The sequence below is a fragment of the Elgaria multicarinata genome, chromosome 1 (genome assembly GCF_023053635.1).
Source record: "Elgaria multicarinata webbii isolate HBS135686 ecotype San Diego chromosome 1, rElgMul1.1.pri, whole genome shotgun sequence".
In the NCBI taxonomy this organism is placed as follows: domain Eukaryota; kingdom Metazoa; phylum Chordata; class Lepidosauria; order Squamata; family Anguidae; genus Elgaria; species Elgaria multicarinata.
In genome coordinates, this window is record NC_086171.1 from 212,840,807 (window position 1) to 212,865,485 (window position 24,679).

At 45.3% G+C, this 24,679-nt stretch overlaps 2 protein-coding genes across 3 annotated transcripts in view; one reads left to right on the forward strand and one right to left on the reverse strand.

The window, feature by feature from the left end:
- Positions 1-512: 512 nt before the first annotated feature.
- ZGPAT (zinc finger CCCH-type and G-patch domain containing) lies at positions 513-16,597 on the reverse strand. 2 transcript variants are annotated; one of them, XM_063147227.1, is made up of 7 exons: positions 16,493-16,597; positions 13,162-13,945; positions 11,112-11,245; positions 6,939-7,094; positions 5,482-5,613; positions 4,342-4,756; positions 513-1,826 (listed from the first exon to the last, which is right to left on the reverse strand). In XM_063147227.1, exons 2-7 carry the CDS (start codon positions 13,776-13,778, stop codon positions 1,688-1,690), a joined length of 1,593 nt encoding a protein of 530 aa, XP_063003297.1. In that variant the 5' UTR covers positions 13,779-13,945; positions 16,493-16,597; the 3' UTR covers positions 513-1,687. The 2 variants fall into 2 exon arrangements, with proteins under 2 accessions (XP_063003297.1, XP_063003287.1); XM_063147217.1 differs by having other exon boundaries at positions 13,162-13,941; positions 16,489-16,593.
- Positions 16,598-16,939: 342 nt separating this feature from the next.
- The window catches only part of ARFRP1 (ADP ribosylation factor related protein 1), a 28,954-nt gene continuing 21,214 nt past the window's right edge, over positions 16,940-24,679 (forward strand). The window contains exon 1 of the mRNA XM_063147439.1: positions 16,940-17,038. The gene's annotated coding sequence lies outside the window, so the exon portion shown is untranslated. The remainder of the gene's footprint in view (positions 17,039-24,679) is intronic.

The window sequence follows — 24,679 nt, forward strand, 5'->3', positions numbered from 1 at the left end:
AATACTCAAGATGAGGCCTAACCAGGGCCGAATAGAGAGGAACCAGTACCTCCCGCGATCTGGAAGCTATACTTCTATTAATGCAGCCCAAAATCGCATTTGCCTTTCTTGCAGCCATATCACACTGTTAGCTCCTATCCAGCTGGTGATCTACAACAATTCCAAGATCCTTCTCGTTTGTAGTATTGCTGAGCCAAGTATCCCCCATAGACAACTGGGGGATACTTGGCTTAGACAACTCCCAGCATCTCTGAGCCAGCCATGCTGGCTGGGGAATGCTGGGAGTTATAGGATTTCTTTCTAAACTTGCCTAGGGTTCCGTCCTTAAAGGCACAATTGAGTCTTCCTTGCTGGAGAACTATGTTTTGCAAACCCAGCAGCAAAGGCAGATGCATCTCACACAACACCCACCCACAAGCACAAACGCAAAGTTGGTCGTTTTTACAGCTTCCAGCAGAGTATGAGCTACAATAAAGCTCCCAAAGATGGAAAGAAAAAGAGGCAACACAGCGAACTGTTGTTCTTTCATTTCAAACTTAAAATTACAGAGTCAGAAAGGAAATGCGCACAGGAAATTACACGGACGTCTGTGCCTGCCCCCGAAACATGGAGCCCACACTGCCAGCCTTCCCACAGCCACCAACAGCCGCGTTCTTCTCGAGATCAAACAGCTTCCCCTCTTCCCCGATACCATCACTACTTGGGGCTGCAACTATGAGCGACCTCTTCTCTCAGATCCAGCTTCAACGCTGACTGAAGAAGCTGTTAGCATCAGGAGGGGGGGGGATTGCATGAGCACTTAAAAATCCAACACCTGCTAGTTCTTGTTCTGCGGAGAGCCACCACCTGCAAGCCCCCGTCCCCCTCGGATTTCAGGGTGGTATCGGGAACACAGCAATGCTAGCTCAACACAGGACCAGCGTCCCGCTCCATTATGAAGCCCACCTGGTCAGTGATTATGTGATTCTGCCTTCAGACTTCCTAGGATTTGATGGAAGAGCCATTTACAGGCCCAGTCACATGTAGGCCAAAAACAGACAGAACCAAACCTTTCCTGCATGTAGCCAGCAAGAACACAGCAAACCCTTATTATACTTTTGAGCGTTTTTTGTTGTTGGATGTTGAGCTCCTCCGCCCGGAGCTCTACATGGTGGAGCACAGAGGGGTACGGTGCTTCGCACTGATTCTACCAGGCCGAAGGCGACATAAGGGGGACATCTCGTGCACAGGAACGTGGCCGGTCTTTCTGCCAGGCCAAGAAGACTGGAGGTACCAGAGAACCAAGTGCTGCTACCATTTCGTCTTCCCTCATTTCCTGTTACAGTGTTTCTACCTATTGCTAGACAAGGCAGGATCGTCTATCACCAGGATGCTGTAAAGGAATCCTGGAAGCAGGAAAAGCCAAAGAGACGGCGAGGAGAGCGGCAGAAACGTGCCAGCGACTCCCATGCCCAATAAAGCCTCTTTGCAGCTCTGCCTGGGGCCACGTTACTTCGCTGGTGGTTCCACATAAAGGCATTAGTGCATAAAGAGGAAAGGCAAACCGCTAAGCTGTCCACATCCCCAGGCCGCAGCTGGGGAGAAAGGGATCCAAGAACAGCAGAAATGGTTCCAACCCAGCAGCAATTGTGCAATCCGGCCAGGACCAGAACCGAGACAACGGACGGGTCTGACGGAAAGAGGGAGGCTAGAATTCTGTCATTTTCTTGTGTGTGTCCGCTTTCTTCTGCTCTCGCTGGAGACTGGCCTCCTGAGCCCGCAGCTCAACCAACTTCTTGTGGGCCCCAGCCAGCTTCTCTTCCAGCTGCGCTGTGGCAACGGTGTGCCTGAAAGCCAAATGCAGAGAGAGAATGAGGAGGGCATCCCGTGAAGAGGAAAGGCTCATGGACAAACCAGGCCGGCTCCGGCTCCCTCCTCCTTCCCGTATCAAACCACGCAAAATTCCCGTCCCAATCCAGTCAAACACCTACACCAGGCTACAGCAAATACCGTGCCCAAACAAACAAAAAAGGAATGAGAGGAACAGACATAAAATGAATTTCACAGAAAATTAAGATCCATGCAGATTTTCAGCTCTTCCACAAGCTGTGTAATAGGAACGTAAATCCAGCATCTTCTATTGCTCTATCCCAAGCCTATAAGTTTAAATGGCTTGGGACCACAATACCTGTCGGAACGCCTCTCCCGACGTGAATATACCCGGTCACTACGTTCAACATCTAAGGTCCTCCTCCGGGTGCCTACTTCGAGAGAGGCTCGGAGTGTGGCAACGAGGGACAGGGCCTTTTCGGTGGTGGCCCCCAGACTCTGGAATGATCTCCCTGACGAGGCTCGCCTGGCGCCAACGCTGCTATCTTTCCGGCGCCAGGTTAAGACTTTCCTCTTTGCCCAGGCATATGGCGGCTCATCTTAATCACCCACATGTTTATTTTTAACGGTTTTTAATGCTTCATGTATGTATGTTCTCTGTTTTAGAATTTTAAATTTTGTATACTCGTTTTAATCTCATTTTAGAATTTCTGTAAACCACCCAGAGAGCTCTAGCTATGGGGGCGGTATATAAATGGAATAAATAAATAAAATAAATAAGTAAGAAAAGAAAAAATGAATTTGTGTTTTTTGCAAGAAGCAGAGGAGAGGCAGAAGGAACAGACTGGAGATCGGGAAGAGGAGACAGGGACACATCATATGAACATGAGCCCTGATGCTGGATCAGACCAAGGGTCCATCTAGTCCAGCACTCTGCTCACACAGTGGCCAAGCAGCTGTCGGCCAGGGACCAAAAAAGCAGGACCTGGTGCAACAGCACCCTCCCACCCATGTTCCCCAGCAACTGGTGCACATAGGCTTACTGCTCAGATACTGGAGGTAGAACATAACCATCAGGGCTAGTAGCCATTGATAGCCTCCTCCTCCAGCAACTTATCCAATCCCCTTTTAAAACCATCCAAATTGATGTCTACCACTACCTCTTTGTGGCAGTGCATTCCATAGTTTAACTATGTGCAGCGTGAAGAAATCCTTCCTTTTATCTGCCTTGAATCTCCCACCAATCAGCTTCATGGGATGGCCCTGGGGTCTAGTATTTTGAGAGAGGGAGAAAAATGCCTCCCAGTCCACATTCTCCACGCCATGCATCATTTTGTACAATTCTGCCTCCAATGCTGCAAATAGTTTCAGATGCCCAAGATACCCGGGACTTTGCTTTTCTGAGAAGCCCAGAAGGCAAAGGCTTTCCCAGAACCAGGTCTCCACATGGGCCTTTGCTTTACACAGCTGCTTTAGATCCTTGGGACTACTGTCTCCTCTTGACTAATAGCAGCAGCTATTCAAGCTTCGATCGGGGGGCCTTTCCTATCCTCTGCTACCGGGCCCTTCTAACTCAGGGGTGCTGAACTCCAGGCCTCCAGATGGCTACACCACCTTCCCCACGTCACCAGGGGGTTCTCTCGCTTCCCCCCACAGATTTTTTCCGTGGTTTCCCAGTGTGTGTGTGTGTGTGTGTGTGTGTGTGTCTGTCCCCTCCCCTGCCCCCATTCTAAAAGGCTGAAAAGCGTCTCCTAAGGCTTAGCTACTACAAGAAATGTAAGACAAAATTATTCTGGTATTTAGGGCCCCCTCCCCATGAGTTCTCCGAAACTGAAGGACCTTCTCCATCCAAAAAGATAATAATACATGTGCTGCCTCCCCTTCACAAATCCTCTCACTGGGATAGTGGGGCAAGTGCCCTGCCCTGGCTCAGGTTTGTCCTGGATCACTTTCCTGGCCTTCCGTCAAAGCCAGCAGCCAAGACTCACGGCTATGAGCCTCCTCTTCTGGAGGCAGGTGCCTGTCCCTGACTGCGTGGGAAGGACAACACAGGCAGGCGCCTGGCTCCTGCATCCCTCCCCACGGCACAGGCGGGCTGCCTTGCCTGCTCTGCCGCTCCTACTCTGGCCAGTGTGGGGGCCCCTGCCTGCCATGACTGCAGTTGGTGCTCAGGTACCATGCCCCCACACACCCCTGGGGGAATATCGTTCTTGGCAGGAGTGGATGCATCTGCTGGCTGCAGCACTGGTAAACCCAGTGGGGGGGGAGGTGCTTCACTCCCTGGGTCGGTCCCAAGCAGGCGGGCGCAGCACAAGTCTCTTGCAAGCACCAGAGGACTCAGGGGAGAGGAAGGGGAGTCATGGCGGCCACTGCAAACGATAGCCTAACTACTCCGCTAAGCCAATGTTTGTGGTACCCTGCTGGGGAACTAGATTCTACACCACATGGGATTCTGCACTTGCAGAACCAAAGCAGACAGGCAAGCCTAGTCCTCGGATCACGTCTGGTCTCAAAATGAGAAGTCCACCTTACCGCCCAACGTTGCGTGCCAGGGCCTCCTGGATCCCTCGGATGTCCTTCTGGGTTTGGTCGATCCTTTCCATGGTCTGGAAGAGGCGCACGCTCAGGGCCTTCTTGGTGCTCTTGCTGGCATGATAGATCTCCTTGCTGTTCCTCTCCAACGGCGCCAGCCCGCCCTCCTGCTCACTGGCGTCCTTGCCCTGAAGTTTCTCGTTCAGAAAGTCAAACACATTCCGGGGCTTCGGGCTCTGCCTGGGGAGCCGGGGGGCCCTGCTCCCTTTGGCCCGCCGTCTTCTGGGCTTGGCCGGGTCCAGCTTGCCCTCCCGCTTCTTCTGGAGGATCTCGGCACACTGGTCCAAGGATTTGCCTTTCGGCAGCACGACCGCCAATACCGGCTCCACGCGGCCCTCCGAATTCTTCCCCAAGCCTGGAACAGGGGAAAGAACCACGGTTGGGCCACGACAGCAAGGAAGAAGCCTGCTCTCAAAGGATCTGCTCCGGCTCAGGCCTCGCGGAAGGTCCACAAACCCCGGGCAGTCTTCTAGCCAGCCAAAATGGGTGCTCGCCACGTCCCCAGCCATCGTGCAGAGGGACAGGAGGAGGGTCTTTTTGGACACTGCACTCTGTTTATGACCAAGGGCATCTAGGGGTGGAAATCTGCCCTTCCCTCCTCCCCAACTCTGAGCTGGAAAGGAGGGCGAGGACTCAACCCCCTTCCGTCAAGCCTCAGAGGCACTCAGAAAGTGGGGAAGAATTTCACCACTTTCTGAGTGGAGAAAGCCAGGCGTTTCCAAATATGGAGGAAGCCAGGGGCTCTCCCCAAAGTTTCTCTCACCATGCACTCCCCAGTGGCGAGGACACACAGAAGACTCATAGGATGTCCCCCCAGTCTAGTACAAATTAAACAATGTTTGGGCAAAAGAGGGAATGGTGTATGGTGTGTGTGTGTGTGTGTGTGTGTGTGACGAAGGAGCTTATGCCTTTACAAGCAACTACTTCTAGTCCACATGTTTATTTCCAGAGTCCAGATTCCGCCTTTTATCCCAATGACACATTTCATTTAAGGCCGTAGCACAACCACTCCTTTTCAAAGTATAGACCCCCCCCTCACACACACACAATACCCATCTTTTGTGCATCAACATATCTTACCTTTCCCGAACTCGTATCCCATCTGAGCAAGGAGTTTAGAGCCAATGCCGCGGGTGTGCGCCTCCCAGCTGCCGAAGGAAGAATTGCAGGTCGAGGGCCCCTCCCCATTCTCTGGGGTGCCAGAATCAATGACTGCAACAACGCAAGGGAGATTTTAGAGGAAAGCACCAAGGCTGGAGAAATCAAACAGTGTGTGACGCCTAATGAAGGATGGAGGCAGAAAATAACCGGGAAAGCTTGGCTTCTTTCCCAGCAAGGGTCTTTGTTCAGTGTTTGTTAAGTACCTATTAGATTGTAAGCCTATGCGGCAGGGTCTTGCTATTTACTGTTTTACTCTGTACAGCACCATGTACATTGATGGTGCTATATAAATAAATAAATAAATAATAATAATAATAATAATAATAATAATAATAATAATAATAATAATAATATCATTCCACTTCAGTGCTTGGCTTTGGCTTTAAAATAATGCCTAGCGACCAAGAGTTGACTCAGCTTTGCAGAGACCTCTGATCTGAGAGAATCATAGAATAGTAGAGTTGGAAGGGGCCTATAAGGCCATCGAGTCCAACCCCCTGCTCAATGCAGGAATCACCCTAAAGCATCCCTGACAGAGGGTTGTCCAGCTGCCTCTTGAATGACTCTAGTGTGGGAGAGCCCACAACCTCCCTAGGTAACTGGTTCCATTGTCGTACTGCTCTAACAGTCAGGAAGTTTTTCCTGATGTCCAGCCGGAATCTGGTTTCCTGTAAATTGAGCCCATTATTCCGTGTCCTGCACTCTGGGAGGATTGAGAAGAGATCCTGGCCCTCCTCTGTGAGACAACCTTTCAAGTATTTGAAGAGTGCTCTCATGTCTCCCCTCCGTCTTCTCTTCTCCAGTCTTGTTGATGCACCATGTCCTGCTTGTTCATCCCTGGCCGATGGCGGGTTGGCCACTGTGTGAACAGAGTGCTGGACTAGATGGACCCTTGGTCTGATCCAACAGGGCTCTTCTGATGTTCTTATATTCTTAAGCACCCCGTTTTCTTTCCTGAGACATCGATATTTAGCTTATAAACCTGAAGATCTTTTAATAAGAATTCCTTTCCCTTACAAATTGAATTTCATAGAACACAGAAGTAGCCTTTGAGGGAAAGATGTTTTAAACATTATTTAAGTTTATAATGTTGATAAGGGTTCTTTTGCTGCTTTCCATGGAGTCTAGAGCTCCTTTGAAACCAGACTCTGCTTTGGCTGGGTGTTTAGCTAAATGAACTACTGAACAGGTGAAAACATCACATACGCATTTCCAGGCCTCCAACATTTCCAGGAGTAGCAGAGCCGAGGAAATGGGAGACGGTCCTTTGCCTCAAAGCCGGGAAAGGTACAGTTCTGCTAAGCCAAAGCAGCAGTTCCAAGAAAAAGAGGAAACCCGAGAAGCGCTGGAGGGCCTGAACGCGCCGCATCTTTTACCTTTAGCATATGCAGCGTCATCCACTTCGTCGCCTTCTGACTCCGATGAGGAGCTCTCCTCAACACGCAGCGGAGGCATGATGCCATCGCCCTCCACAACGGCCTCCTTCAGCAGCAGCGAATCAAATTTCACCGTGTAGTAACCGCTGTCGATGTCTGAGCAAGGAAAAGTGAAATGTTTCAACTATAATTCAGTAATACAGAGCCCACAAATAAACGAAGAACAATCGTACGAATGGCTCAGGGAGGGTGAGCTATTTCCAGAAACAGAAGGATTCCTAATAGTTATACAGGATCAAGTTATAGCAACCAAGAACTAACAAAAATACATCATAAAAGATAACAAGGTAACAACAGACCTATGCAAGAAATGTCATCAATTCCAAGAAACAATAAACCATGTAACAGGAGGATGTAAAATTCTGGCAGGAATGAACTATACAGACACACAATACAGCTGCAAAAAAAATTCACCAACAACTGGCCATTAAATCCAACCTTATCAAGCAACCTACACCATACTATACATACTCACCCGAAACAATCTTGGAAAATGCAGATCATAAAATATACTGGGACAGAACAATTCATACTGACAAAACAATACCTTGTAACTGACCAGATATAACAGTCATAGACAAAAAAGAAAAACACCCATATCTCATCGACATAGCAATACCGAATGACAAAAATGTTGTTGAAAAGGAAGAGGAAAAGAGTGAAAAATATACACCACTGGCCATGGAAGTCAAAGAACTATGGCAACAGGAAAAGGTCACAAATATTCCATTAGTCACATCAGTCACTGGCACCACATCAAAAAACTATATACAGAAAACCTTCAGAAACTGGGCCTACCAAAATACATCCACACCAACATCCAGAAAGCAGTCATACTAAAAACATGCTCAATTGTCAGGAAATTCCTGAAACTGTAAAAGACAGTATGACTTGGCAATGTTCGTCATGTCGGTCTAGAAAACCTGCCATGAGGGCGAAAGAGATAATTTAATAATAATAATAATAATAATAATAATAATAATAATAATAATCTGGATCGAGGCGGGGAACAACACCAAACACAATATAATACATAAAATTAGTTTAAAGAGCATATAAAATCAATACAATATTAAAATAACAATCACAGCATCTTAAAATTCTTAGATTTAAAATTCATCTAGGTAGGCCTGATGGAAGAGACTAGTCTTTATGGCTGTCTTAAACTCAGAGAGAGCTTTAAGCTGACGAATCTCCTCCAGCAGGCCATTCCACAGTCTGGGGGCAGCAGGAAAAAAGGTCCTCTGGGTTAGAGTTGCCAGCCTAATTGTGGATGACTGGAGTAAACCCTTCCCAGAGGACCTGAGTGTGCGGGGCGGATTGTATGGGATTGTATTCCATTTCATAAATTTGTTAGTAACAATAAATGGATGCCAATTGCAAATACTATATTAGGCAAAACTGGCCGTTTCAAAATTGTGATTTATATATTTCAGGTGATTATCCTTAGCAAGTATGTGAGTGAACACATGTAAGTTGTTGAAATACATATCAGCGTGAAAGGGAACTAATAGTGACAGCGAAAGTGAAGTTGCCCCAACTGCAGTGGAAGGGAGTTGAACACTACTGGAATAGAAGAGTGGTGATCATATCATGCACATTTACTTGGGATGCTAAAATTAATTACTGCAGCCTTCCCCAGCCTGGTGCTCTTCAGCTGTGTTGGACTACAACTCCCAGCATCCCCAGCCAGCCACGCTGACTGACGGATGTTGGGAGTTGTAATCCAAAATATCTGGAGGACAAGAAGTTGGGAAAAGCTGAATTAGGCTGCAATCCTATGATCACTTTCTTAGGAGTAAGCCGCAATGAACACAAGAGGACTTACTTCTGAGTGTGTTAATGACTTTCAGTTTCTTTCTTACATTTAAACAATTGTAAGGGTAGTACATGTTATTATCTCCACGTTTTTACAATTATTCTAATAAAAATGTCTACACAGTCTAACATTTCAATCACATTAAGTGTTCTTTCATTTCCCCCCTCAAATATTTCAGGTCAAATACCTGTGCTGTATTGGGAGAAAAAAAATCCCACAGGGTACTTTTTTGTTTATTCTACTTGTATTCAGTAAACATGCTAAATTCAATCACTTTTTTGTGATTTTCCAATGCAAACTAAAAATGTTCCGATGCAAATGACCGTAATTTGCATTGGAAGATTTTCCAGTTCAAAATTTCCCGTAAAAACCACATCATTGATGTCATGATGAAAACATTTTCATAAAGTTCAAATATGATTTGCACATTCCTGGTAACTCCTTTGCAAGAAGTAGATCCAATAAACCAGTTCAGTTAAACATCTCAGGCTACAATCCACTAACCTGGGATTAAACCCCACCGAACTCAGTGGGACTTACTTTTGAGTAGATAGCCAGGGGATTACACTGCACTTTGTTTTATAAATATCCAATGTATAAAGGAATCTGCACAGGATTGTGACCATAATTCTCTATTTCTAGAAGGGTCGTTTTTATACCCATCATTTGCAAAAGCATGATATTTAAGGGATCCTTTTAATTGTTCAGGACCAGGGTGGATAAAAATGAATGATTTAAAAAACAAAACAACAACAATGATTTTTTAAAATTTAAATTGGTTTTTTAAATAAAATGCTTTTTGAGGGAAAATCTATCTAAAGATAGTTTTCTGTTTAAGATACATTATAGTCCAAAGGTTATTCATCATGAAATAAGGATTAGTTTTTAATTATGTCGCATGAGGCTGTATATTCCTACAATGTTTAAATTTTTGGGTAAATGAACTCCATTCATCCATTTACAATGCCATGCTCTCCCAGAGGTTTCCGTAAGATTATGGGGCAATTTTTCTGTCTAGAAGATATTATCACAGCTGCTTGGTTTTACAGTTCTCAAAACTGTGAATTTGTGTCTGCCGAGATCACAATCCCATTGTGCCTTTGCAAATCTATGTACATAGAATCAACCCCTGACCTCTTAAGTGCTAAGTTTTTAAAATTCAATGAATAGGGTGCAGTTTTTTGGGGAAGGGGAAGTCACATGATTAAACTGAGTCTTTCTGAGTAGTGATTTAAATCAAATCCACCCTGTTCAGGACGTTTTTTAAAAATCTACATTTGTTGAGGCAAGCCACAGCACAGTGGTGGAGCAGATGTAAAAGATTTTTGTATGTAAAAGATCCCAAACCTGGGATTACCAGTTAAAAAGGACTGCAGGTAGCAGGCTGGGAACAACAACACACAAACCTCTGCCTCAGATCCTGGAAAGCTGTTGCTAATCAGAGTGATCAAAAGTGGATTACATGAACCAGCGAGCTAACTTGGAATAAGGCAGCTTCATAAGAAAATGTAGCCTAACTAAAACAAAAACAAAAATAACAATTTGTGGGCAGGTAATTTTTGGATTTCTTTGCAAGGGTGAATGCAAGGTATTGCGTCCAGTTCTGGGCTCCACAATTCAAGAAGGACGCAGACAAGCTGGAGTGTGTTCAGAGGAGGGCAACCAGGATGATCAGGGGTATGGAAACAAAGCCCTATGAAGAGAAACTGAAAGAACTGGGCATGTTTAGCCTGGAGAAGAGAAAATTGGGGGGAGACATGATAGCACTCTTCAAAGACTTAAAAGGTTGTCACACAGAGGAGGTCCAGGATCTCTCCTCGATCCTCTCAGAGTGCAGGACACGGAATAACAGGCTCAAGTGACAGGAAGCCAGATTCCAGCTGGACATCAGGAAAAACTTCCTGACTGCTAGAGCAGTATGGCAATGGAATCAGTTGCCTGGTGAGGTTGTGGGCTCTCCCACACTCGAGGCCTTCAAGAGGCAGCTGGACAAGCATCTGTCAGGGATGTTTCAGGGTGGATTCCTGCATTGAGCAGGGGGTTGGACTCGATGGCCTTATAGGCCCCTTCCAACTCTGCTATTCTATGATTCTATCCAAAAACACGTGTAAGAGCTTGTGTATGTTTCAGAGGACCTCAGTGCTGGGCCAGTAGCTCCTCTTGTACTCATAGGTCCAGCTCAACTCTATATATGTTGGGACGTCTCCCATTGCACCAGCCAGCACGGACAGAGGTCTGAAGTCACCTTTTAACCCCACGGCAAAGTGAAACGCACACACGGAAACAAACCTCACCTGTGATTTTAGCAGCATACCAGATCCCATCCTGATGCCTTGCCAGGCAGGCTGAGCCCACAGCCAGGCTGCTGAGATCTGGCTCCTCGAAGGGACGCAGCTCCTCCACAGATACAACTTGCCCATGAGAAAATCTGCCAAGAGGACCAACATAGGGACAACCAATCACAAGCGCCAGGCCTGAAGCGCCCATTGCTAGGAAACGACGGGGAGAGGGCTGTATTGCTCCCATGTTCTGCTTCCCATTTTGCCTTACAAGGATAAATGAAGGCCCAAATATTCTAGGGATGCAGAAATGCCTTCTTCTGTATTATTCTTGTCCTGATTTTTTATTATTATTATTGCTTTGGAAGAGCCGGACAATCAAACGAACAGGAGCCCTACTCAGGCAGTAGGTCTACTCTAGGGCAAGGAACCTCGTTTGATCTGAGGGTTGGATGGCCGCCTGGACCAAGCCAGTGGGCCAGATTATGTCAAGGGGGACCCACCCCCAAAGCCCTTTCCTGGCATCAGCCATTCCCACCCCACCCATTTTTCCTTCCTCTGTGCAGAGACAGTGGACAGGGATGACACGTGAGGAGAGGAACTGGGCTGGATTGGGAACCTTTGTGGGACTACTTCAGCCCACAGGCCCCTCCCTCATATTTAAAGATTGTCTAGAGGGGGAGCGGGGGATGCATGTGCCACCCCAGTCTGCGAAGTCCACTCTCCGGGTGCAATCTTAACCTTCTTGCATTTAGTACACAATAGTACAGGATTCTCAATTGTGGAGAAGATTCTGGCTCAGTTCAGACAACACGTTACGTCAATGCAGTGTGAAAACTCCACTCGAATGGTTGAGGTTTTAGGGGGCGCGCCCCACACAACATGTTCTAACTCCATCATTGTGTGACTGTGGGCTACCGCTGAGTCAAGTAAAACCCATTATGATGTTTGATTGACATTTCCTCTGCCCTCTCTCCTCCTCTGGTCCTCCCGATGGTATCCCATCAGCCATTGCTGGGGGAAAAAAAAAACCCAACCCAATCCCAGTGGCTCTCCTAGAACGGCACTCATTCCTTTCGCCACTCTTGCCAGGGAACTCTGTAGCCAGTGGGAAAACTCAACTCAATGCAACAGAAAACTCCATGGAGCCCACCACACAACAGTCGTACAGGAACTCTCCTCTGCACAGCGTGGATATTCTACGTGGAGTGTTTTCCAGAAGAACTCCACCGTTGCGTTTTCTCACCAGCCAACACATTTCTCAACAGTGTTGTAAAAACTCCACTGTGGAGTTCTAAAACCACCACTAAGATACGTGTTGTCTGAACTGAGCCTCTAAGTATGTTCACCTTATCTTCAGACCCTTCAGATCTTCGTGGCACCTGAATAAGGTTATAAACTGCTTCAGTTCCCACGCTTACTTTGTTGTATTTTGTATTTGTGTTTTTAGATTGTTCGTTGTTTTCATGCTCTTCATGAGTTTAATTTTTGTGAACCGCCCAGAGAGCTTCGGCTATTGGGCAACATAAAACTGCAATAAAATAAATAAATAAATAAACCGACTCATTCAGCCAAATTGTAGCCCAGGCACACTTCTCATTACTTTTAAAATAAATAGTTCTTATTTTTGTTGAAAAGCAACATTTAGATCCTTCAATGGAATAGCACATAGTTCCACAGACTGCAATATTTTAAATTAGCAGGTGCAATAAAACCTGGTATTCTAGCACCTCGTCTGCTCATCTTACACTTGAGCCATAACCACATTACAGACAAAAAGTGTTTGCAAACCAATTTAAGTGTTAGGGAACTGTAATTTTATGTGCGTGCACAAACTTCTCTGCAAGTGATCCCAAGCCCTCTGCATAGAATTGTATGTTTCAGAACTCCTTCAAGGAAGCCATACAAGTGCAGAGATGTCCCAACTGAAAAGAGGGTAGGGAGAATGCAAGTTCCTTTTGGGGGGAATTAGGATGAGTGCTCCTGCCCTTATGCAGGCTTCCTAGACATTTGGGGAACCCCATCCCAACTGCTTACCAACGCCAGCTCAATTAAGCACAATTACCGGCAATTCTCTTTAAATCGACATTTGTCATCCAAGAAGAAGGGACACGGCTTCAAGGACTTGTGAGTGGGGTACAGGTAGAGCACTCTGACTCCTGGGCTTCCGTCTTCCAAACACTCACTCCCCACAATCATGGCATTATGGTATTCAAGGGTACCCCAAGAACTGTAGTACGGGGCTTTGACTTTCATCCCACTGGCTGCTTCCTCCTCCTCCTCCTCTTCCTCTAATTCTTCTTCTTCTTCGTCAGCCTCTCCGTCTCCCTCCTCGTTACAAGCGCTCGAGGGTTCATCCTCACCCCCAATTTCAGCAATGGCTTCCTTAAAAGCTGCATATTCATCATCAGCGCTCAGTTTGCCAGATCCAAGAGTGTCCTGTTGTAGATCAGTGGATGGAGATGTGGAGAGTGTCCCTGGGGCCACAGTTGAACAGAGCTTGCTCTTCCTCACAGACACAAGGCTGGATTCTGTCAGTTCTATCAGCTGCTTTAAATCTGCCTGCAGTTGGATCAGATCAGACTGTTGCGATGGGTCCAGCCCAGCCCCTAAAGCCAACTCCACTTGCTGCAGCTGGGCAGTATAGGTTTGAATTGCTGTTTCCAAATTCTGCTCATCCATTGCTGCAGAATCAAGCACTGCCACCGCCCACACTTGTTCAGAATTCAGTCCATTTTGAGCTTAACAGGTAGCAAGGGAATAGGGTGACTGACGCTCATCAAAAACCAAATAACCGTCTTCCCAAATCTCCAGCAATTTCTTCTCTTTTAATAACCAGGCACACCTCACTGTAGCAAAGATGAGTTAAGTTACAAAAAAGCATTGGGGTAAGGAAATAAGACCACAATATCTAAAATTCAATATAGGCTAGCAAAGTTGTTCAATAAAGCACTAAAGCAGAACAGCCATGATTCTATCCACTAAACAAGTAAATACCAGGAGTAAAATAGACTCCAGTATGATCACCATCATTCCTAGGAGCAATTCACTAGAGCTGACAGGAACGCCAATGACATCTTTGTATTAACCTACAAAGCCTATACAAATGAGGCACAAATAGGGTTGCTAACTTTTTTTTTATCAATCTTGGTCTTGTACCACTAAGTAAATCTTTGTAAACCGCCCAGAGAGCTTCAGCTATGGGGCAGTATATAAATGTATTAAATAAATAAATAAATAAAAATAATAAGTAGCCTAATATGCAGACGTTTGCCAGATGAAACTCCTCTCGAAAAAGTGATGGGTGGGATTGCTGTACAGAAGCTAAGCGAGTAAAGTAAATCAACACTAGCTACAGAATGGGTAGGTAGATAAAGTGTTTTCTGACAGGGCTCCTGTGCCTCTTGAGAACCTCTGAGGTTTCACAGATCTCTCTACATAGTTTTTTTTCACTAAAACAAAGCACACTTTCTACCAGCACATTCATCTTACTATTTGGAGCACACAGCCTCCATCCAGCTCCCTTTGACACGGAAACATTGATGTGCTGTGTTCCTTTAGCTGTTATTAACCACCACAATAGCAGATGTGCTTAAAGCACAGGATACAAATTTAAGAACAAATGCAAATTTCAGCATTCTGATGTCTCAGGGACAGCTGGAGCGTGTTCAGAAGAGGGCAACCAGGATGATCAGAGGTCTAGAAACAAAGCCCTATGAAGAGAGACTGAAAGAACTGGGCATGTTTAGCCTGGAGAAGAGAAAATTGAGGGGAGACATGATAGCACTCTTCAAATACTTAAAAGGTTGTCACACAGAGGAGGGCCAGGATCTCTTCTCGATCCTCCCAGAGTGCAGGACACGGAATAACGGGCTCAAGTTAAAGGAAGCCAGATTCCGGCTGGACATCAGGAAAAACTTCCTGACTGTTAGAGCAGTGCGACGGTGGAATCAGCTACCTAGGGAGGTTGTGGGCTCTCCCACACTAGAGGCATTCAAGAGGCAGCTGGACAACCATCTGTCAGGGATGCTTTAAGGTGGATTCCTGCATTGAGCAGGGGGTTGGACTCGATGGCCTTGTAGGCCCCTTCCAACTCTGCTATTCTATGATTCTATGAAATACTTGTGAGTGGTGCCCTATTAAGAGCTATGTAGCATAGAAAGATGCTGGTTGAAATCTCACCTCTGTTATAGTCTTTAGCAATAAGACATCTAGAGGCATTCAAGAGGCAGCTGGACAACCATCTGTCAGGGATGCTTTAGGGTGGATTCCTGCATTGAGCAGAGTGTTGGACTCGATGGCCTTGTAGGCCCCTTCCAACTCTACTGTTCTATGATTCTATCTCTCAGTGCCAGCTTAACTCCCCTTCCGCAATACAAGGAAGAATCATATTGCTGGCCTTAGGCTTACAAGGTATCTTTTAGGTCCTGACCTGAAACGTGAAGGTTATAGCTGCCTTCTAAGGGATTCCAGAGGAAGGACTAAAATACCAGGCTAACCAGTTCCAAGGGGACACAGACAAAAGATTTAGATGAGGATACTGCAATCTTCTTGGATGCGTTGCATCAAGTTTGCATCCCATGGACCATGTGCTTGGGAACATATTAAAAAAATAGTTCCAGTTCTTTAGCCCTGGCAGAAACATTAAAAAAAAACACCATAAAATAAATACATTTTTTTTTAATATTTCTTTAAAATGTTTTGAAAAGTTGCTTTATACCTGAGAAGCAGATTATAAATTTCTGAAACGAAACAAATTTATGTATCCATTCATCCAAAGATCTAAACCCACCATTCTAATTAGTTTGCAATTGCTCTGTGTGGCTTATAACAGCCTCCCTAAATCCGGTACCCTCTAAATGTGTGCCGGCTGGGGATGATGAGAGTTGTAATTCAACACATCTGGAAGGCTGGCTTATAACAATCAAAATATGACAGTTCAATCCAATGCATGTTTACTCATAAATAAGTACCACTGAATTCAGTAGGATTTTTATTTTATTTATTTTTTGCTTCAGTGAGGAATGGGGAACACCTGTCTCTCGAGATGTTGTTTTGACTGCAACACCCACCATCCCTCCCTATTGGCTATGATGCCCAGGACTGATGGGAGTTGCAGTCCAACAGCATCTAGAGACATATATTTCCCCATCCCTGGCTAAAATTGAGGGTGTTTTTTTTTTGCTGTGGAGGCGCCACACCTGAGCTCCCAGTCAGCCTCTCCCTTGACCCTCCCAACGGCCGTGTCCTACCCTAGCCTTCCTTAGCCAGACGCCCTCCAGATGTGTTGGACTACAACTCCCAGCCAGGGAATCCGGAGGGCATCCGGTTGGGGAAGGCTGTACCCCCACTAGGTCCTTTCTCCTCAGAAGACCTGGCAAACCCAAGTGACCTACCTTGCAGGGTTGTCGTAAGGATGGCTGAGTCCATGTGGGTGAAATGCTTCACACACTCTCAAGTACCATATCAATAATAGAGGGAGTTCACTCACCCGCACTGCCCCCAACTATCTGACCCCGCTTTCCTCCCCCTCAGCATCCCGCAGCCGCCATGTTCCCTTTTCCCGGCTCCCGCTACCTCAGGCGCTTCCTCGGGCCTAGCAAAGCCCCAGCAACCATAGAGAGAGGCCAAACAGGTCTAGGCCAGAGATCCGGAAGCCGCCATTTTGAGCCCCCCTAGCCTTGCCTTTCCCCTCTCTCTCTTCCTCTCTCTATGGTTTTCCTCGTTCGCAGGGACGGGTGCGATGCGCGGAGGCTGGGCGGCGAAGGTTGCGGACGGGACGTGGGCGCGCGTTGCATCCTGGGGGTTGTAGTCCCAGCCTCGAAAGACTCGGCGTCGCACAAGGGAAGGAGGACTGCGTTTCCCGGGCTGCCCCGGGGTGGCGTTTGAGGAAGAGAGGGATGAGCGAGGCGAGCAAGAGCCGTTGAGCTGAGGAGTGTCAGGTAAGTCTTACGGCTGTCTGCGTTGGGGGCCTCAGGGTCTCACCTGGGCAGGTAGCACCGCCGCTTTCCCCGCCCTCCTTGAGCAGAGACCAGTTTTGGGGGGTGGGCGAAGGAAGGGGGTCTCCCGTGCCCAGACCCCCACCCAAAACAGGGCCCTCCCACGTCCTTGGGGATTTCTCTCTCCACCTGAGGCAGCGGGTGGAAAGAGGTGCCGGGGATTCGGCCGCAGCGGGGACCTTGTTGGGTTTACTCAGAGGCAGCACTCTCGACATGCTCAGGGGCTTTTCATTGTTCAAGCGGTGAGATAAGCAGAAACGTTCTGTACATGCTCAGTGGTCCTTCTGATACTGCTTTGCTTGTTTAGGTGCTACCACCGATATACAAGGTCCAAAAACATATAAGAGAGCAAATCCCTGCCCCGAAGAGCTTACAATACAAAATGTTTGCAAGAGGGAGGCAGAGGCAGGGTTTAAGCCCTCTTGTAGCTTAGGGTGACCATATGAAAAGGAGAACAGGGCTCCTGTATCTTTAACAGTTGCATAGAAAAGGGATTTTCATTTGTATATATGGAGAACCTGCTGAAATTCCCTCTTCATTACAGCAGTTAAAGCTGCAGGAGCTATACTAGAGCTATACTAGAGTGACCAGATTCAAAAGAGGGCAGGGCACCTGCAGCTTTAACTGGAGTGATGAAGAGGAAATTTCACCAGGTTCTCCATATATACAAATGACACCTGCTGAAATTCCCTTTTCGATACAACTGTTAAAGATACAGGAGCCCTGTCCTCCTTTCCATATGGTCACCCTATGTAGCTTGAACCATGCCTCAAATGAAGCCCTGGTCTAGCTTCTGGGAATCCCCTGTTTCCTCGCTTCCCAGGTGGGAGCAGTTCAATCCAGTTGGCACCTCCCCTCCAGGAGTAACAACATGTTTAAATAATTCTGCCTTGCAAATATGCTCACAAAACTTGCTAGCCTGCTAAGAGGATGGAATTCCTGGACACTTAGGGCTACCAGTCAAGTTGTTAAATGCAAGGCATTCTTTAAAGGCATTCAAAACTTGTGCTGTCAACTGGTTGGATCAAAATCGTCCCACGTTAGAAGGGAGTACGGAGAGTGAGAATCTGGCCTCCCACACACTCATCTTGTCCCACCATACTTGCCCCAGTTCCTATATAGATTCCCTTCCTCTGTTAGCATGCTTGACTGTGAGGATCAGACATTATAAGCATGTCCTGAATCCAAAGTAACGCATACATAACTTGTACTAATAACGCATAGTAGATGCTTTATTCCCTCTCCCATGTTCTCACTGCTGACACTGAGTGTCTCTTTGGCCATACAGTATTATTTCGGTTGCTCTGCATAGGATTAAGAAAAGAACAACTGCAATGCTGGATCAGACTAAAGGTCCATCTCATCCAGCACTTTGTTCACACAGTGGCCAAACAGCTGTTGACCAGGGACCAACAAAGCATGATGTTGTGCAACAGCACCCTCCCACCCATGTTCCCCAGCAACTGGTGCATGCAGGCTTACTGTCTTGAATACTGGAGGTAGCACACTGGAGGATTCCAGCTTTAGTCACAAGATGACAGGGGTGGAGGGAATCATGGAATAGTTGAGTTGGAAGGGGCGTAAAAGGCCATCTAGTCCAACCCCCTGCTCAATGCAGGAAAAAGTCTATTGGCTGGCAAGGGCATTTTGTTCTGAAGTTTCTTACAGACCAAGTATGTGATGGGTTGAGAAGACCAACAGCAGCATTTTTAGCCGCTCTTGCCCGGCAGCTCTGTAGGCAATCTCTGTAACCCACACTGGCATGGCAGACAACATGCTAACCCACCATAATAAAATAACCCTTACTGAAGACTGTGGTTTCTCAGGGTGGCTTGTTTGGGGGGAAATAACCCACTGTGGTGTGTGTGTGAGGGGGGAACATCCCACAGACAACATGCTAACACATCATGGGTTGTTCTGGAAAATAGATTAGCGTGTGCGAACCCAGTCAGTATCTGGGGCGAAATGAATTTCCCCAGCAACAATATATTATTCCCTGTCATACTGCAACGTTATCTTGTTCTTGAATGCACAATTCAAAGCCATTAGCTTTACAAAAGTCCTGCTCCTGTTGGAGATGAAAACTGCTAGAATTGATTCGTTGATAAGGATCAACACAGTTGCCTGAATTTTTGGAATCTCCTTGGGGTCGTGGCTATGCGAACTGTGTCAGTGCCCGGCTTCAGAACTGCAGTGCGCCTTGTAGTATATAGCTAGAATTTGATCAGAAGTAGTCTGGAAGGATCTGGGCCTATTCAGTCTGTGGAATGTCAGAATCTGTGTGAGTTTATCTCTCAGCGTTCTCAGAGTAGAGCTGGAGGGGTGGAGGAGTCACCATCCAGCTACTGTTTGGCCTTGGCAAGGAGGAAGGCTTGAAGCTCTCCCTGAAAACCTGACATAATTGCGGTGGAGTTGCTGAAGGGTCACCCAAATTGAAGCATCAACCCTGGAGGGCTAAACAGTGATGCCCGATTTGGACAGGGGCCTCGCTGAAAGACCAAAAGCCCTTGTCTCTCAAGTGGTCTGGAGGAGGTGTCTTACAGTCAAGCTTTCTCCTTTTAAGCTGATGCAAAGGCAAAGAGCCTTTTCAAGGAACATTCTCATCTTCGTTGCCTGAAACCCTCTCTGTTTGGATATGCCATTGTCTGAGCTTCTGGAGGCACTCTGCACATGGACTCCTATTCTAATTGGAATTTTGGATTGCTAAGGACTTGCCATGCAAATACTGTGTTGCTTCTCATAGACTTTGAGCTCCTGTTTGCTGTAGATTTTTTGTCTTCCGTGTCGTCAGCCCAGAGTGCCAGCAAACTGAGGCTGTTCCTGACTCTTTGACTTTTCTCTGCCTGGATTAATGCAGTGTGGAGTTACCAAGATGAAAGTTATGGTTGCTGAACTCTGTACTTGTGTGGGTTTTCTCTTGGATTTGATAGATCTCGATTGTTGTAGCCCAAAGTTTTCAATGGAATATACAAACTTGGACAAACTTTGTGTGTGTTGTTCTGTTTAGGCTTTGTCTAGAATCCAAAGTGCTGGTTTACTAGTTCATGGCTGTTTTCTGTGGTATTGATGTTTAAATTTTCATTTCTCAGACAAACCCTGAGACATTTGAAGAGACAACTTTGAATTATCTTCTGTTTACATGAGAATTGCTGTACTGGATCAGACCAAAGGTCCATCACTAGTCCACTGTAGCCAGACACATGCTTCCAGGTGATCCCCCAGCAACTCCTATTCAGAGGCTTTCTGTCTCTGAACATTTAACTAACATGGTTAATAGTCACAGATAAACCTCGTCTTCTCCATGAATTTGCCTAATTCTCTTTTGAAGCCATCTAAGCTGTCACTGCATCTTGTGGTGGTGAATTTACATGGGCCTCAAAATGCTTTGGACGTCCCCACTCACTGTTGCTACTTTTCACCAGCTAAGACCATCAGAACCAACTACCACGTGAGAAAAAGAAGCAGAACCATCTCCTCTGGGGGTGTCATCTGGGTTTTTCCTGCCACAGCAAGAGTGATGAGATGCTGGCAGACTCCAGAAAGGCTGAGGTCTTACCTTGTAAGGCCAGCACTTCCAACTGTATTACATAAAGCAGGTCCATAAGTTCTGCCGATGGTGTCATCTGCCCCGCCATCAAATTCTTACTTTCCATGGAGGGACTGATGAGATACTGGCAGCTTTTTGCTAGGCCCAAGAAAGCCAAGGTCCCACCACATAATGTCAACCTCGGTCTGGATTGATGTCAGTCCTGAGAAGGTGTTTCAACTGTTGGTAACTAACCAAATGTTTAATTTTTTTTATTTTTTTTTATTTATTACATTTTTATACTGCCCAATAGCCGAAGCTCTCTGGGCGGTTAAAATTCTAGCAAGTTTCAGATTTCAGCATAACATTTCTTCTTTTTAATGAAGAACTAGTGCCTGATTTTTCTTTTTTTCCCCTCCTCCGTCCCAAGACCTTTTCTTTTTGTATTGTGCCTCTTTGTCAGCTGCGGCAGGAGCCCTTTTCGGCTGAAAAGGAGAGTAAAAATGGTTTAAGTAAATATACTAGTGGATCTTTCATTATTATTATTATTATTATTATTATTTTCCACACTGCCCCATAGCCAAAGCCCTCTGGGTAGTTTACAAAACATTAAAGCAATAAAATGATTTATTATTATTATTATTATTATTATTATTATTATTATTATTATTTATCATACTTATACCCCGCTCCTCAGCCAAAAAAGGCTCTCGGAGCGGCTTACAATTAGTTAGCAAAAATAAATAAATATACAAATACAAAATCATAAAAACAGACAGTATACATCTAAAACCAGCCATTGAGCTGTCAGCCAAACCTAAAACATGTCTGGGATCAATTAAACAGTCTTTCCCTACTTGGCACCTTCCAGATCTGTTGGACTACATTTCCTATAATTCCCAGCAAGCAAGGCCAGTTGGGGAAGACTGTATTAGTGCAACTACAAGTTCAATCGCAGCTTTTAAAGCTCAGCTAAAAACTTTTCTTTTTCCTAAAGCTTTTAAAACTTGATCTTGTTCTGACTTTTATACTGCTAGTTTTACTCTACCCTGTGCCTGTTTGGTGCATTCTCTTCCCCTCCTTATTGTTTTATTAAGGTTTTATTAGAATGTAAGCCTATGCGGCAGGGACTTGCTATTTTACTGTTTTACTCTGTACAGCACCATGTACATTGATGGCGCTATATAAATAAATAATAATAATAATAATAATAATAATAACCTTCTGTAGTTCATTCTACAAATTCCTCAGCTGATAATAAAATGACCACTAACAGGTATTATTGTTATTATTTCTATGTCCCAGTGTTCTTTAGGGCCCAGAATTCATATTTGCCCACTGCCTTGCAAGGTGAGGGAAGCTTTATTTAACCAGCTGACTCCTGTAAACAGGACTGACAATCGATATTGCTGTCGGGCCTGTTGAGATCTGTATGACATGTAATTTAGATCTTTGTTTATCAGGTCCTAAAATCTCCTTAGCATCATCAGCTTCGCCGGATGTTTACTACAACATGGCACAGCCGCCCTGCCTGCAAAAAAAAAAAAAAGTTTGCTGATGACACCAAATTATTTAAGGTTGTTAAAACACAAAGGGATTGTGAAGAGCTCCAATGGGATCTCTCCAAGCTGGGAGAGTGAGCATCCAAATGGCAGATGGGGTTCAATGTAAGCAAGTGTAAGGTGATGCATGTTGGGGGCAAAAAAAACCCAACTTCAAGTATAACCTAATGGGATCTGAGCTGGCGGTGACCGAACAAGAAAGAGATCTTGGGATTGTGGTGGACAGCTCGATGAAAATGTCCACCCAGTGTGCGGTCGCTGTAAAGAAGGCAAACTCCATGTTAGGCATTATAAGAAAAGGAATTGAGAATAAAATGGCCGGTATCATACTGCCCTTATAAAAATCTATGGTGCAACCACACATCGAATGCTGTGTACAGTTCTGGTCACCACACCTAAAAAAGGATATTATAGAGCTTGGAAAAGTGCAGAAAAGGGCCACTGAAATGATGAAGGGGCTGGAGCATCTCCCCTATGAGGGAAGGTTACATCAACGGATTGTTTAGCTTGGAAAAAAGGAGGCTAAGGGGAGACATGATAGAGGTGTACAGAATTTTGCATGGTTTGGAGAATGTGGATAGGGAGACATTTTTCTCCCTCTCTCAAAATACTAGAACCCAGGGTCATCCCAGGAAACTGATTGGTGAGAGATTCAGGACAGATAAAAGGAAGTACTTCTTCACACAGCACAGAGTTAAATTATGGAACTCACTACCACAAGATGTAGTGATGGCCACCAATTTGGAGGGCTTTAAAAGGGGGTTGGATCAATTCCTGGAGGGGAAGGCAATCAATGGCTACTAGCCCTGATGGATGTGTGCTATCTACAGTATTCAAGACAATAAGCCTGTGTGCAACAGTTGCTGGGGAACATGGGTGGGAGGGTGCTGTTGCACTGTGTCCTGCCTCGTTGGTCTCTGGCCAATGGCTGATTGGCCACTGTGTGAACAGAGTGCTGGACTAGATCAACCCTTGGTCTGATCCAGCAGGGCTCTTCTGATGTTCTGATGTTCTTAAGAGTCTTAAATGGCAGTGTGCAGGAAATACATTATCCCAAGACTGTAAATTGGCAGCACCGTAATGTGTTGCAGGCAATGTAGTTCCTCGAGAATATCACTTACGGAAAATGGTCGAATGTGGATATTTGTATTTAAAATACGGCTTTTTCAGGTGGTTATTCCCCGATTATGGAACTCCTTTCTAATCAATTTGCATATGGCCACTGCAATGTGCAAACATTCATGAGCCTTAAAAACTCACATTTTGGGGGGTTGTCTTCTGTTAAAGTTTTGTAGTACTGCTGGTTTTGGAGATACTGAACTATTTTAAATTGTTCAAATTTCATTTCTATGGAATTATTCCGGTCCATGTATTGGATTTTACATAAATTGTTTTCTATAATTTTTGTGTGTATTTTATTGTGCCCCCAAAACATGCTGTATTTGGCCATTTTAAGCCTCCATAGCAATTTGCTGTTGGTGCAAATTTGGGAGGGGCGGTGATGGTAGCAATGCAGCCCAGGGGTGGGGGAAGTTATCTCTGAACCCCCTCCCCAAGGCTGCCCACCATATGTTGTACCTTAAAATGCAGTCTAAAAATACTTAAAAACTGATGAATCACTGGCACATCCTAGGTTTGCAATGTGTATAAATAAAAACAAAACATAGTGACTGAGAGGATTATATACTTGGTATTTATTAAAATATCTCATGTCTTCTAAAATAGCCCCATTCTCTGCCTAGATATATGTACTTAAAATATCCTTACAAACCAAATCTAGGCATATAAGAACTCGAATGCTGAATATATTTGCTTTGCTTATCTGAGAGAGACCGCAATCCTCTCTGCCAGCTAAGTAGGTTGATGTTATCACCTTCAAATGAGCTATTTTTATTTATTTTTTTAATTTTTTTAAAAGTTATAAACCGCACTTCCATCGCAAAGAGGATTTACAGGGCTGTCTACATAAAAATGGAACATTCAGTCGGTAAAACAACCTAAAAATAGGTTTCGAATGGGGAAACCACACCACCTGCAATTGATTCTGTTTTCATTGTTTTCATTCTGTAGCTGACATTGTGGTTTTTAAGCATCCTCTGTAAACTGAGAATAGTGGTATTTACTTATTTGGTACTAGCTATAGCTAGGAGTTAAAATGGCAGGGTAGATGCAACCATGAAGTATTTGAAATGTACTTGCTCACATTTGCACTGCTTTTAAAACTCAGCTAAAAACTTTTCTTTTCCCTATAGCCTTCAAATATTGAGTTTGTTCTGACTCTATACTGTTAGCTTCACCCTACCCGGTGCCTGTTTACACTTCCCTGTGCCTGTTTGCATTCTCTTTCCCTCCTTATTGTTTACTACAACTTTATTAGATTGTAAGCCTATGCGGCAGGGTCTTGCTATTTACTGTGTTATCTGTACAGCACCATGTACATTGATGGTGCTATATAAATAAATAATAATAATAATTTAGCCCTTAAGAACATAAGAA

Bases quoted from the DNA above. Each gene is read 5' to 3' on its own strand.
- ZGPAT (XM_063147227.1), bottom strand. From the start codon at position 13,778: ATGGATGAGCAGAATTTGGAAACAGCAATTCAAACCTATACTGCCCAG. The intron at 11,246-13,161 runs GTAATTGTGCTT...TCCTCTTGGCAG, and splicing joins CGATTTAAAGAGAATTGCCG to ATTTTCTCATGGGCAAGTTG. The intron at 7,095-11,111 runs GTGAGGTTTGTT...TTCCTTGCTCAG, and splicing joins GTATGCTGCTAAAATCACAG to ACATCGACAGCGGTTACTAC.